Raw genomic sequence first — 16,089 nt, forward strand, 5'->3', positions numbered from 1 at the left:
TGTGACAAAGTAAGTGCTGCACTTTTATTTTTTTATGGGAGACGGGAATTCCATCTGCTTTCTGACTAGAAATATAAGAGGAATATTTCTTTGCAACATTATCATGTTTTACTTATATGACAAAGAGCTGAAATAAATCTATCCGACCGGATTTGTTTAGAAACCAATATCAAAGCTTAAAGGGATGATATAGTATTGGTGGAGGTGAGGATTTGGGCTTTTAACTTTTTGTGATATACCAAGAACCTACTTATGAAATAATAGAGAGTATGCCATTCTAAGAGGAATTCTAAAGATTATTTGATGAAAATTGGTTTTGAAATGGATGAGCCATCCAAAAACAAAATAAAACGCAGCGATCGTGATAAACAGTGAGTCCTATGTTATATCATTATTGCTCTGTTTTGGATATCGCAGCTATTTCAAAACCATTTCTCATTATTTCAGCAAAAGTCGTTAGAAACCTGAAGTAGATCTATGCAATCAATTTAATTTTCCATTTTCTGGTCAATGATCATAGTTGCAACCTGTTAGTTTATGTAAGCAACAAAACCGCCTATAGTGTAAACGACCTATTTCCTTCGAAATTTTATTCAGTCATTATTTATTCATGCCAAAATCTCTTTCAGAACCTGGCAGGACTAAATCCCACAATCTTCACTGTGAATGCTGCGCACTATTTGGCTGGATGGTTGTGAAATCTGCCCGAATTCCTGTATACAATCGTGTCTTCCTTCGCTACAATGTTTCCGGCCTTCTGTGCTCTGTGGCTTTCAGTATCCCAGACAAGGCAGAAACACCCGATGCATACTTCAGCAGTACATTGCAAGCCTTGATCTGAACAGGCAACTATCACGAAGAAAAACCTACTGCATTTCATTAACAATATTGTTCAATAATTGTCTTGATATAGTTTACCAGCCTAAAGTTTTCATGGTGTATACTTTTACAAGGAATTGTCACCAGAGAAATGATGTTGTTCAGCTTGTCCCTCCGTTCGTACATCAGTCTGTTATCGATTATGGCAACGTTGTATCACGAAGGGAAATGAAACGAAAAGTACAAGTGGACAAGTTAATGCAGGGAGATTACTTTAGCAGTTGAACACATCGTCACAAATTGAGGAATATCGGAAAATCCGTTGAAGAGCTATATATACACATATATTTAGAGTTTCAGTGCCGCCATTACGAGATGAGAAAGCTACATCTTTGACGTCAACCATGGAAAATTATATAAAGAAATGTAAAGAAAATAGGCATAGTTTCACGTTTCTAGCATTACAAAAGGAGCACTTGATTAACTTCTTCCAGAAGGGGGTGGGGGTAATATTACCCTTAACATTATGGCAACGACAAATAAGTGGAGGCAATTTGTACTTTTCATTTAGAATCAGATTTTATGGAATTCCCTTGATATTTTCTTCATAGGCCTATACGTTTCCATACATGAAAGTGACACTGAAACTTTAAAAAATGCATAACTTCCACTGGATCATACGATTTTCCATGTTCACATATGTGTTCTTATGATATTGCTCCAATCCACGGGTACATTTGGGTTTCATTCCCCTTTAAGTACTGTTTATGGTATCCAAATGAAACTTTGCATATGTATATATGATTGGATGAAGTTACTTCTACCACCTTGTGGGTGCCAGCGTTCAAGGTCAAATATTTTAGGTCATTGTCAAATTCTACAATGTCATTTCGTGCTCTTTCTTTGCATCTCACCTTGTAAGCACTGTCGACATAGTATTGTGGTGTTCTTTTAGTAACTTTCCACACTTTTGAGCTATATGACCACCAAATTCACTCCCCAGAACATCTAAAGATGGCTATCAAGCATGGGCGTAAATCCCGGGGGGGGGGGGGATGGGGGGATATATCCCCCCCTGAAATGGAGGAGGGGGGGATGGCCTGTACAATCATCCCCCCCTGAATTTTGAAAAAAAAAATGGAGGAAGCAGAAATGTGATTGTATCAATTTTGGCATATTGCATGACGTTTGTACGCCGGCCTTCAGACAGGTAACAGAGCTGAACAGTATTCTATCTTGTAGGAAAATGTATACATAATTTTCTCAAGCGCTCGCTCGCTTCACTCGCTCGCGAAGAAAGTAACATCGACATACACTGTAAGGTATGGCTCAGACGTTGACAACGTCAAATAGTATAGGCCTATGTAAACATGCTATGACGCGAGTAACTGGGGACCATCTGCAAGATTTTATGTACGAAAACAAACAATCAAACAAACAAACAATAACAAAAACTATATTGCCATAATTGAACCCCCTCCATTTCCTGAATCATTCCTGAGAAACGACAGTGACTGGTGACTCAGTCAGGATACATCTATGAGCACACCCAGGGAAGATCAGGGGCGTCGAATCTATCTCGGGGGGGGGGGGGCAAAGGGGCATTTGCCCCGCCCCTACGGAAGTGTTTAGGCAGACAAATCATATATCCCTCAAGCAATTCCCGAGATGAGGACAAATCTCGAACTTTCTTAATGGAAAATTGTCCAAATATCGCCAGAACTACGCACCAGATCGTTGTATTGCAATCATAAACATGCAAAAGCTCCGCTATACAGGATCCCTTTCGATAGACTTTGTACACTTTTGAGATTGACGTATATTTCCCTAATTTATCAAAGAGTGTGCAGCAGATCTTTCACTTAACAAAAGCACCCTCATATGCAGAGGCGTCGATGGGGGGGGGATGGTTCCCCCATAAAAGTGGGACAAACAAAAGCGAAAAATATAGCTACAAACGGCAGTGTTTGGAGTGTAAAATGTCAAAATTTTAAAGCTCGCTCGCTCCGCTCGCTCGCATTTAATCGCTATGCCATTCTCCTGATGCTGCTGCCAGTGAATGGCAGCAGTTGCGCCCGATGCGCCCCGGCCCCTTAATTTCCAAACCAAAAAAAATATAGCTACAAACGGCAGTTTTTGGACTGTAAAATGTCAAAATTTTGAAGCTCGCTCGCATTTAATAATTATGCCATTCTCCTGATGTTGCAGCTAGTAATTGCCAGCAGTTTTCGCCCGATGCGCCCCCCCCCCCCTTAATTTCCAAAGCGAAAAATATAGCTACAAACGGCAGTTTTGGGACTGTAAAATGTCAACATTTTGAAGCTCGCTCACTTCGCTCGCTCGCATTTAATCATTATGCCATTCTCCTGATGTTGCTGCTAGTAATTGCCAGTAGTTTTCGCCCGGTGCGCCTCCTTAATTTCCAAAGCGAAAAAATACAGCCACAAACGACAGTTTGGGGGACTGTAAAATGTCAAAATTTTCAAGCTCACTCGCTTCGCTCGCTCGCATTTGATCATTATGCCATTCTCCTGATGTTGCTGCCAGTAACTGCCGGCAATTTTCGCCCGGTGCGCCCCCCTTAATTTCCAAAGCGAAAAAATACAGCCACAAAGGACAGTTTTTGGGACTGTAAAATATCACAATTTTCAAGCTCACTCGCTTCGCTCGCTCGCATTTAATCGTTATGCCATTCTCCTGATGTTACTGCCAGTAATTGCCGACAGTTGCGCCCGGTGTGTCTCCCCCCCCCCCCCCCTTGATTTCCAAAGCGAAAAAATACAGCCACAAACGACAGTATGGGGACTGTAAAGTGTCAAAATTTTCAAACTCGCTCGCTTTCATTTAATCGTTATGCCATTCTCCTGATGTTGCATGCTGCCAGTAATTGCCAGCATTTGTGCCCGGTGCGCCCCCCCCCCCCATTAATTTCCAAAGCGAAAAATATAGCTACAAACGACAGTTTTGGGACTGTAAAAAGTCAAAATTTTCAAGCTCACTCGCTTCGCTCGCTCGTATTCAATCGTTATGCCATTCCCCTGATGTTGCTGCCAGTAACTGCCAGTAGTTGCGCCCGGTGCGCCCCCCTTAATTTCCAAAGCGAAGAAATACAGCCAAAAGCGGCAGTTTTGGGACTGTAAAATGTCAAAATTTTCAAGCTCACTCGCTTCACTCGCTCGCATTATGCCATTCTCCTGATGTTGCTGCCAGTAATTGCCAGCAGTTGCACCCGGTGCGCCCCCTTAATTTCCAAAGCAAAAAAATACAGCCACAAACGGCAGTTTTGGGACTGTAAAATGTCAAAATTTTCAAGCTCACTCGCTTCGCTCGCTCGCATTTAATCGCTATAACATTCTCGTGATGTTGCTGCCAGTGATTGACAACAGTTGCGCCCGGTGCGGCCCCCCTTGATTTCCAATTAAGCAAAGAAGTATAGCTACAAACGGCAGTTTTTACCATGTAAAAGCATTAGGGCCTATGTCAAAATTTTTAAAGCTCGCTCGCTCCGCTCGCTCGCATTTAATCGCTATGCCATTCTCCTGATGTTGCTGCCAGTGATTGACAGCAGTTGCGCACTGTGTGCCTCCCCCTTTAATTTCCAAGGCGAAGAATATAGCTACAAACGGCAGTTTTTGGACTGTAAAATGTCAAAATTTTCAATGTAAAAAGATTTCACCGTGGGAGGGAGAAACCCCCCTACCATACCCTCCCCCCCCCCCCCCCCTCGCTTGCTTCGCTCCCTCACGATCTCATAACCGCTCCCCCAATCCTGTCTACGCCGGTGATAGGCCCCACTTTTTAGTAGGCCTTCACAGTGATATCGCACAGCCGGAGCAAGAGCTGAAATACCACGATTTAGTCATTCAATAATACATTGTGAATATTTCATTTTCTATTGGTTTTTTAAAGAAAAAAACAAACAAAAATTTCACCAAAAGTGTGCACCAGATCGCTGAATTTCAGGTCTGAAAATGCAAAATCTTCCTCGTGTGGGAGAGGGACAACCCCCCCCCCCCCATACACACCCTCCCCCCGTTAACCCGGTCGCTCCACTCTCTATCACAGATATTTCAAAAACAAAAAATGTCTTCATACTTTTAAGGTCTGATTTTCCGCCGCAAGTCATCTGACAGGCAAAAAAAAAGCAACAACAAGAAAAAAAATTCTTCATATTTTTGCTGCCACTTTCCTCTCACTTTATATTTCATGCAAAAGAGTAGGACATCCGATCCCTGTAAAGTGTGCGTGTGTGTGTGTGGGGGGGGGGGCACCAAGCTTCTCCCCCCCCCCCCCCCCCCCCCAAGGCTGCGCCGGTCCGGTTATGGGCTTGTAATCGTGGTGATGGTGACCATCCCCCCCACTCCTCAGTACGGATTTACGCCGTTGCTATCAAGTGTTGATATTGGTGAAGTCCGACTCCGTCAACAGTCAAAAGGTCAATGAGCTTACATTTGAAAATCAGTGTAATCACAAATTCGATATGTGGGCAAGACCTCACTTCGCTTTTACCTTGTTAGATGGTGAATATTTGTGAAGCTTCCGTTTCTAATTCATACAGCATCAGCATACCTTATGTCTGAGAATAGTGGTAAAGAAGATTAGATACTTTGGCAACAGCGTGTAAAATTCGCAAAATTTTATTTTGTGCCTTATTTGCTGAACAAACGTCGTAGGAGGACTACAACCTGCCAGGCAGTATGGCGGAACAATTACTTTATTATTAGCGTCATAGAATAAATGACAATGATGTAGTTCTGAAGCATGCTATTCATTAGATACTTTTGCAATGACTCCATGTATACTTTTAATCGAACTAGGTATATAATCACCAATGTCTTGTACTTGAATAACGACAGAATGATTTCGGTGAGGAAAGTTTTCTGTCACGTCATTTAGGAATAAGGGAACGTGTCAATATTATGCTATTTGTTCCATAGTTATTTCTGAAGTGGTTAAATGTATTTTCCTTTAAAAAAAAATCATTTTATATATACCTACGTTGCATCCAGATGCCTATTCGTTGAAAAATATGGGCAATGTATTCAAAGGACAAAGATCATACACTAATGGGCCTAGGGTATACAACATTTCACTCGTTGTTGTTGTTTTGCTTTGTTTTGTTTTGTGTTTTTTTTTGGGGGGGGGAGGGGGGGAGGGGGGGGGGGACACGGTTCAAAGTGTCCTGAAACCTTGTATAATACATGCATTTAGTCATGTATGATGCCAAACTGTTCCCGCTCATAGCCGTTTCAAGGAAATGACTTAAGATTATTCTTATACTCCATGATTTGGTAATGCTTAAGTGGTTCATAAGAGTCCAGTGAAACTGTGTACAGAACAAAAAGTGGATTTGACAATGGTATACGATATCCGCAATTTACTCTTTGACGGGGTCTATCATCCGATTAATTGTATAAGCACGGTAGTCCCCTATTCGGAAACTACAAGTTAGATAAGCTGCAATCATTTTGCACGCGACCATGGCGTTATAGCCAAAGGTGATCTGCAAATCCCTGTGTGCCTACAGAGGATTGGAAAACGTAACAACTTTCTATGTATAGAACAACGAAACAGAAACTGGTGCATGTATTATTCTCAGTCACTTTGTTAGTCATTATGATGATTTGCTCATTGCAGTTCCGGAATCTCAGCTCGAGGGACTCGAATTGATCACCCAAAACAAAATCTGAATACATAACCATGATAACTGCGATTCTGCCTAGTCTCCATTGGTAGCCCATAAGGGCTGGTATCAAGTTTGATTTTCATATTATAATTATACCTTGTATTTAGATGTTTTCATCGAAATGCCCGTATACCTGAATATGGTATGCGTATGTCAGTTAAGTATCTAAACCATAATGAATTGTAGTCGTAATCTAAGTGCCAAGAATCTCATGTTTTAAATAAATGTGAACCCCAAGACATGTCGTGATAAGGACTTTAAGACAATTGGCGTCGTCATTATAAAACAAACTCCTAATTGTAAGACATGTTTTAAATTTTAGATAAATTCATGTCTATGCTGGAAACATATCTTTTTGATGATTCATGATGACGTCACTGTTACATGAATATTGTACGCATGGAAATATGTAGGCCTATTCGTTTGAATGCATACAAACAACTTGTTAAATCCTCTTACATTTTTTTTTTAGATATGGTGCATACTTTAGAAATGTACGTAGCATGCTTTTGTTTTTTGAGGCTTTGTGTACTGGCAAAAAGCATATCTTATTCTTATAGATTATGTGAATAAGTACGTATTCAAGTACGTTTTGAATAAAACGTATCCAGACAAATGTATATCATATTTTTACCTCTTCCTTCATGCAGATGTATGCTCTTGCTTAGAGGGTTTGTTTGATAGATAGTGATAGTGCTCACCTCATTGGAAAGGTAATTGGGTAAATATTTGGTTTTAGTATGTCATTCAAACACAACTCTAAGTTAACTTCTACATTAACATTTCAAAACTCACAAATTCCACGCACACATTTCATGATTCACAGGATCCAAATTACACCAATCTTATTTACTTTGCAGAGTGCAACAACAGCATAAGTTTGATATACTGAGCAAACAGGCTTGCATTAGTTCGCACTATTCAAGGTTTAAAGTAGTTAAGTAACCAAATTGTACCTTGTTATGTATATTAAGTATATTTACCTTATAGGTATAATGTTGCAAATATGTGGTGCTTATTTCATCCATAACTGCTGCAAAATTGCTTCTTTAAAGGAGCCAATCAGTGTCACTGCCTGTTCCTCTAGAGACGCAATATTGCCCAGTAATCTCAAGGTTCACTTGAGGTTATACTGGGCAACATTGCGCCTCTAAAGGCGTAGACAGTGACACTGACTGGCTCCTTTAAAGAAGCAATTTTGCTGCAGTCATGGATCAAATAAGCACCACATAGGTGCAACATTATACCTATATATATGGCACAAAATCGCACCCTCAAAAGAGGCTACAATCTTGGAACTTAGGGTGCTTCTTTGCACCCTCACGAAAGGTGTAAAGTTGCACCAAAAGTAGAGGCAAGAGAGGGTGCAAAGTTGCGTCGAAAATTAAAGGGAGAAAGATCGCACCCTCAAGAAAGGTGCATCTCAGCACCAATTAGTGTGGGTGGAAAGATGCACCCTCAAGAAAAGGGTGCAACTTAGCACCACTTAGTGTGGGTGGAAATATGCACCCAAGGGAACCACTTCGCACCCTCAATAAAGGGTGCAATTTTGCACCTTCTTTGGCGGTGCAAAGGTGCACCCACAGGTTGCAAGGTTATACCCTTGCGCAAGGTACCACTTTTGCACCCATTTCTCAAGGGTGCAAGATAACACCCATAGGGAGCCACCAGTGTGACATCACTTTGCACCCTTAAAAGGTGCAAGAATGAATCATTTTTTCTTAGTGTGTATAGAAGCGCGGAGGGTCGCCACCATCGCCATGATTCGGCTACGGAAGTTTTGAACATGTCCAAAACTTCCGTAGCGAGGTTCCCGTGGTTTTAGAGCGTATCACAATCGCCTCACGAGCGTATTAAAAGCACCACATTCGTAGCTCTGACGGGATACCAACGCGAAAACCGTAACTCATGCGCAACGAAAGCGGCCCTGTTAAACCCACAAATGTAAAAACGCCCACAAATGTAAAAACGCCCATAAATGTAAAAATACATCGCCCACAAATGTAGAAAATTGACCACAAATGTAAAAATTTAACATCGCCCACAAATGTAGAAAACGCCCACTAATGTAGAAATGATTTCAAACGTCACCCACAAATGTAAAAACGACAAGTACTACAGTACGTTGATATAAATAGACTCACTTCTCTAGGGAGGATAGCAGTGCACTTCTTGTAAAATACTTAGTAATGTGTACGTTTGTACGGAGACGGGTGCGTGTGTGTGGGTATAGTAGTGGAGAGTTCGGCGGGGGAGATGTGTGTGCGTGTGTCTGTCTGTGTGTTACGGTGTGCTGCGTGTCACACCTTTCCGGCGGGCAGCTGCGCCTCCGGGCAAGTTACGCGGGCTTGTTGCGAGTACGAGCAGTACTATTTCTGCGGGTGGACAAAGATGTTAAAGAGTTCCGTACTTGCGTTTTACCTGCTAGACGCGTGCCACTTACCTGCTATTTGCATGCCGACCTGCCATGGAGTATCATTGCATGTACTACTGTGATAACATGCTTGTCTTCTCTCTGTTTGTGTGTGTGTGTGTGTGTGCACATGTAAGGGTGAAACCATATTCTGCATATCCATGTTGGTTTGACACTGACATCTGACCGAAGAAATTCAATCTTGACATTTTATGCCCGATCGCTTGAGATCGTAGCATGAGCCCGGCGTAAACGTATCACTGTCTCTTCGATCGTATCACTGTTGCAGTGAGGTCTTGATAAGCGTACGAATATCGCAATTTATAAAATGGGTTCAAGAATGTAGCCAATAGGAAGCGCTGAAATGAGTCACGTGTGCTTTGGCTATTCTAGTCCCATTGCACTGCGTGTTAAATCCTATTGCCGATCGTCTGTGCGCGCGGCGGCTCCTTTGAATTGCATGCATACAGAACGCGCTGTCAATCCTGTAAACAACTTCTAGTTCGGGCTGCCGGCCGGCCGGCCTTTCTTCCCTTGTACATGCATAACATGTGTGGCGTGGCGTATCTAGGGGGGGGGGGGCAAGGGGGGCACGTGCCCCGGGCGCCACTCCTTGGGGGCGCAAAAAAAAACGAAAAAAACGAAGAAAAAAAAAGGAAAAAAAAAGAAAGAAAAAGAAGAAGAAGAAGAAGAAGAAGAAGGAAAAAAAAAAAACTCGCCCGGACCCCGGGGGGGGGGGGGGGGGGCGCAGAAAACCAAATCAAACAAGATAAAAACAAAACATGATGATGACGCGGACAAATAACAATGTTTATTGTGTTCACACAAGAATTAACAAAAAAGAAAGATGAGAACAAAACGTGATGATGACGCAGAAATATACAAATTTCGGCTCATCACTCGCGCATACTAATTTAGAGTATTTTTCAAGTCTTCAGTTTGTTGGTATGAATCGTTATCTATAAGGCCGCCACTATATCTTGATTAGAATTGTAAGATTTAATAAGCAAAAAAGACAAGAATTCCATGTTTTGTAAGCTAAAATGCAAAAATTTTCGGCTCGCTCGCTGCGCTCGCTCGCCAAAAATTAACCAAAAAAAAAAAAAAAAAAGAGAAGAAGATAAGAACGAAACGTGATGATGACACAGAAATATACAAATTTCGGCTCATCACTCGCGCATACTCATTTAGAGTATTTTTCAAGTCCTCAGTTTGTTGGTATGAATCGCTATCTATAATGCCGTCACTATATCTTGATTAGAACTGTAAGATTTAATAAGCCAAAAAAGACAAGAATTTCATGTTTTGTAAGCTGAAATACAAAAATTTTCAAAAAAAAAAGATAAGAACGAAACGTGATGATGACGCAGAAATACATCGTATACAAATTTCGGCTCACTCGCGCATATAGAGTATTTTTTCAAGTCCTTAGTTTGTTGGTGTAAATCGTTATCTCTAAAGCCGTCACTATTATCTTGATTAGAATTGTAAGATTTAATCAGCAAAAACGACAAGAATTCCATGTTTTGTAAGCTGAAATACAAGTTTTCGGCTCTCTCGCTGCGCTCGCTCGCCAAAATTTATCAAAAAAAGAAAGAAAGATAAGAACAGAACGTGATGATGACGCAGAAATATACAAATTTCGGCTCACTCGCGCATGTGATTATACTAATTTAGAGTATTTTTTCAAGTCCTTAGTTTGTTGGTATAAAATATCGTTATCTATAAGGCCATCACTATATCTAGATTAGAATTTTAAGATTTAATAAGAAAAAATGACATGAATTCCATGCAGTGGCGTATCTAAGGGGGGGCAAGGGGGGCACGTGCCCCGGGCGCCACTCCTTGGGGGCGCAAAAAAAAAACGAAAAAAAAACGAAGAAGAAGAAGAAAAAAAAGGAAAAAAAAGAAGAAGAAGAAGAAGAAAAAAGGAAAAAACGAAGAAGAAGAAAAAACAAAGAAAAGAAAAGGAGAAGAAGAAGAAGAAGAAAAAAAAAAACTCGCCCGGAAGGGGGGAGGGAGAATGGTGGGGGGGGGGGGCAGAAAACCAAATCAAACAAGATAAAAACAAAACATGATGATGACGCGGACAAAATGACAATGTTTATTGTGTTCACACAAAAATTCCATGTTCTGTGAGCTGAAATACAAAAATTTTCGGCTCGCTCGCTGCGCTCGCTCGCCAAAATTTATATAAAAAAGAAGGTAAGAACAAAACGTGATGATGACAAAATGACAGTGTCTATTGTGTTCACATATGTCATTTTATATTTAGCAGGCAAAATGTTTCACGGAGCAGCGGCTGCAATTTCGTTCTGAAGCGATCGCCAATTGGATCAAAAGAAGGCGCCAACGGTTTCGAACACGGGGGGGGGGGCGCAAAAAAACCCGAATCAAACAAGATAACAACAAAACGTAATGATGACGCGGAAATATACAAATTTCGGCTCACTCGCTCGCACTAATTTAGAGTATTTTTTTCACTGAAGTCCTCATTTTGTTGGTATAAATCGTTATCTATAAGGCCGTCGCTATATCTTGATTAGAATTGTAAGATTTAATAAGCAAAAAATGACAAGAGTTTCATGATTTGTAAGCTGAAATACAAAAATTTTCGGCTCGCTCGCTGCGCTCGCTCGCCAAAATTTGTATTAAAAAACAGAGAAGAAGATAAGAACAAAACGTGACGATGACGCGGACAAAATGATAATGTCTATTGTGTTCACTCATGTCATTTTATATTTAGCAGGAAAAATGTTACACGGAGCAGCGACTGCAATTTCATTAGTTCTGAAGCGATCGCCGGTTGGATCAAAAGAGGACGCCAACGGTTTCGAACATACGGGGGAAGGGGGCGCAAAAAAAAGAAGAAAAGATAAGAAAAAAAAACCGTAATGACGCAGAAATATACAAATTTCGGCTCACTCGCTCGTACTAATTTAGAGTATTTTTTCAAGTCCTCAGTTTGTTGGTATAAATCGTTATCTATAAGGTCGTCACTATAATTGTGAGATTTCATAAGCAAAAAATGACAAGAATTCCATGTTTTGTAAGCTGAAATACAACAATTTTCGGTTCGCTCGCTGCGCTCGCTCGCCAAAATTTATATAAAAAAAGATAAGAACAATACGTGATGATGACGAGGACATAATGTATATACAAATTTCAGCTCACTCGCGCGCACTAATTTAGAGTTTTTTAAAGTCCTCAGTTTTTTGGTATATATCGTTATCTATAAGGCCGTCACTATATCTTGATTAGAATTGTAAGATTTGGCAAGCAAAAAATGACAAGAATTCCATGTTTTGTAAGCTGAAATACAAAAATTTCCGGCTCGCTCGCTGCGCTCGCTCGCCAAAATCTATCAAAATTCATTACATTTAAATCACCCTCAAAAGATCCCTTGTAAGTGCTTGAAAAAGCATCATGTGGACTTTGTTTAAAGTCCCTACCGGTATGGTGTTGGGGTTGAACACTTTTTCAGAAATTAGGGGCGCAATTTTCGTGCTTGCCCCGGGCGCCGTTTTCCCTAGATACGCCACTGATTCCATGTTTTGTAAGCTGAAATACAAAAATTTTCGGCTCGCTCGCTACGCTCGCTCGCCAAAATTTATCAAAATTTATTTCATTTAAATCACCCTCAAAAGACCCCTCTTAGGTGCTTGAAAAAGCATATCATGTGGACCTGGATGGGGTTGGGGTTGAACACTTTTTTTAGAAATTAGGGGCGCAATTTTCCCGCTTGCCCCGGGCGCCGTTTTCCCTAGATACGCCACTGTGTGGCGTACGTATACTCGTACTCTTATACGTACACTTTGTACAGTACAGTAGACCAAGCGTTGTGGGACCGGACGCGTACATGGAGTCACTTTGAAGGGCAAATCCAACGATTTTAATAGCAGGTTAATTCTCACGCCGTTTTTAGAGTATGTTGTCTAGTAGGCCTATATGAGGAATCTATATCAAGTCTTTAAGGTAAAGGGTGCATATTCTATGTAAAAAAAAAGGTTAGTTTTCATGCGGGAACTTAAGTGTCCGGAAACCCCACCCCCATCATACTTACACTGTATGTGCGGGATTTCCGAGTTCGACGTGCGTAAATGTTTGGGACGAACATCTTCGGACGTCTTGACCCACAAAGGTACGTGAAAAACGCTGAAAATGCTGTTAGTTTTCGAATTTTCGACCCATTTTATAAAACAAATAATGCACAGGATTATTTCGTGGCGTTAGTGGAGGCGTATAGTGCACTCGAGGGTATTTACCATTGTGAAACATGCACGAGGCGAAGCCGAGTGCATGTTGCACTACATTTTCACTAACGCACTCTATCCTGTGCATCATTTGTATAACTGCATAACGGTCTATTCGTTCGCTGAAGTAGCGCGTCTCGTCGACCTGGAAATGCAGCAACAGCATGGCAGAGTCGTATTATCATCTCGGCATTATCGCGTACAGCGCAGGTTGAGCGTGGAGAAACCGTAGTCTAATCGCCTCGGAGGCCAAAAATGGAGCCGCACAGCGATCGCGCCACGATTTGTAATGTTTTCACAGATCCCTATGGTCGCCATGATCGTCTTCCTAGTGAGATGGGGGCCTCATATTCACCTTTTAGTGGTTACTGCATTGATTTTACACAAGATCCCATCACTGATTCTGATAATAAATTTTGACTATGCATATCTATCTAGTTCGAGTGATTCATCGTGTGCATGACAAAATATGTGCGTGTGTTTGACTGTGTGTTTGACTGTGTGTTTGTTGTTGTTGTTGATGTTGTTTCTATCTAGATAGGGTCATTTATTGCACTAAAAAAAACAGAGTAAAAAGTGCATGCCCCTTGTGTCCATCCTTCACATAAGGGTTTATATCATACTACAAACCATTTACAAACACAGTCCATAACAAACCTTTCTTATCGCTTTTTGTGATTTCCGAGAACCTCGAATCGCATGCTGACGAAGCCGTGCCAAGTTATAGGGAGAATGCGGACGTAGCGGGCGTCTACAGAGGCCGGCAGAAGATTGGTGACCTCGGTGTTCTTGTCAGTGTTTCCTTGGAATATCTGATACAGACGAAATAGTGTACAGTAACTGTTTATTGACATCTACAGTGCTGAATTTCTTTCGGATGCTAAGTAGTATGCACATTTAGTAATACTCACATAGTAATAATGTCACTAAGATTCCAAGGAATAATCAGGGATGTATAGTCGAACGTCGAAAATCAGCGAGATGTTTCTTTGTTCTTGTCGGAGCATGCCGATAATAGGGCAACTATTTATTTGACAGGTTCTTCCGGGCTTCCTGCAAAATTAGGGAGATGGGCCAGACTCTGGCTATGTGAAGACATAGTGACATCAAGTGTTTAATTCTCTCTTTCCCCTCAGAGTCTGTTTAACTTTCTATATCAGATATCCCTTATATTTCCACGTATTTTCATTGTTCTCTTCCCCGGCGCTACCAACTATCTGTCTTCGAATAGTTTGTTACGCATTTGATCATTTTGATGGAGGCGCAGAGACGGCATTATCTATGTCATGCAGCTCAACTCCTTTGTAGTCTGTATCAAGTTGAACCGAAAAGGTTTCGATTTTTTTTTCAACTCATAGTATAACGGACATTCCTATAGTAGAAATATCTAACAGCTGAAAACAAAAACATCAGAATATACAAAGTTCAGTGACTCTTGGCTTTTAAACTTGAAAAATTCATTTACCAAAGATCTCATTATTACTCTTGCAACTCAAAAAAAAAAAAAAAAATCCATTCATTTGTTTTGATGGGTTTTCTTTTTGTTATAACACGGCTTAATAAAATGCTGGACGGACGGACGTCAGACAGTTGGACAACTCAAATTGTGCATTCCTTTGAATATATTGTTACGCCCTCTTTGGTGGAGTAATAATCATTCACGTAAACCTAACATACCATGGGCTGACCGTCATCGCCAACAACGTCTTCGAAATCCGATGCACCGTCTTCCTTGTACTGGACGCTGTAAGTCGTCACCCACTGGTTGTACCTGGGGTATCGTCCCTGTGTGATAACCCCCGCAACACGATATTCGATCCCGAGATCAGCTTGTATCCAAGGCGCCGTATCGCTGGCTGCTGCGCACCATGCGCCTCTGCGTCCACCACCTTTAAAGAGGCATTCCAGACGATTTTTTTTTTTAATTTCACATCATGTTGTATTACATATACATAAATCGACAGCTCCATGTATAGATTTGTGAAATTTATTGTGGTCCTTGAAAAGAGGAACCAATACTCTGAAAAATCTTAAACAAATTACACTAAACAGTGTTGATGACATAGGAGCTTCACATAATTAGATTAACAAAGTCACCTGTGTAAAATCTGTGAATACTTTCTTCTTTTCTTCCTCTTCCTTGAGCCCAAACTCATGCATTCTTATGGCGATGCTTCCATGTCATCATCCATGTTCATTGCAATTTGTTATAAATTTTGAAAACATTCTTACTCCTCATCCAAATCAATAAAACGTCTGAAACCCTGTACTAAGTTTAACTAATTTATAGTTGTTTAAATGTAAAAGTCTGAAAATCATCCGGAGGTCTCCTTTAACAGTAAAAATTGATTGTTAGAGGTCTTTAGTAACATCTCAGTCAAGACGTTTAACTTCCCTGACTTCAAATATCATTGACGAATCCCCTGTAAAACTGAAAAAAGAACGAAATACTGAAAACAACGACCAAGGACATCGGGTATGAAAAAATGGGAATTAGTCAACTGGCGATTGGGAATTTTCCTTCTGCTTTCATATGTGACGCTATTATGAAGTAATTAGTGCAGAAGGGACAAATTTTCTGTGTACTTTCAGGAAGGGCTCTGAATAATCATCGTTTGATTACCTTCTACAAGTTTTACAAGTACAGTGCATTAAAACGCAATTTTGATATTACACATAATCTATAATATTATATGTCATACTAAACAAATGTTGTAATTCTTCACTTACTGGCTGGCTGATTCAGTCGACCTCGGGTCGCGCAGTCTGTGTACTGGTAACAGGAACTGGCGGATAATTGGTCATCTGGAATACTTCCGTCCTCCACCCCCAGTCTTCTTAGAGATTCTCCTGGCTTTTCCACTTTTTGTGGAGTGACCGTATTGCCTACAGCAGGCATTCATATAGATTGCAAAGAA

General features: G+C 40.8%; 1 protein-coding gene across 1 annotated transcript; it reads right to left on the reverse strand.

Moving 5' to 3' along the window:
- Positions 1–13,833: 13,833 nt before the first annotated feature.
- On the reverse strand, positions 13,834–16,070 carry LOC140233898 (lactadherin-like). Its single transcript, XM_072313986.1, has 3 exons — positions 15,902–16,070; positions 14,849–15,060; positions 13,834–13,983 (listed from the first exon to the last, which is right to left on the reverse strand). Exons 1-3 carry the CDS (start codon positions 16,068–16,070, stop codon positions 13,834–13,836), a joined length of 531 nt encoding a protein of 176 aa, XP_072170087.1.
- Positions 16,071–16,089: the final 19 nt, after the last annotated feature.

Source organism: Diadema setosum, chromosome 10, assembly GCF_964275005.1.
Source record: "Diadema setosum chromosome 10, eeDiaSeto1, whole genome shotgun sequence".
Lineage (NCBI taxonomy): Eukaryota > Metazoa > Echinodermata > Echinoidea > Diadematoida > Diadematidae > Diadema > Diadema setosum.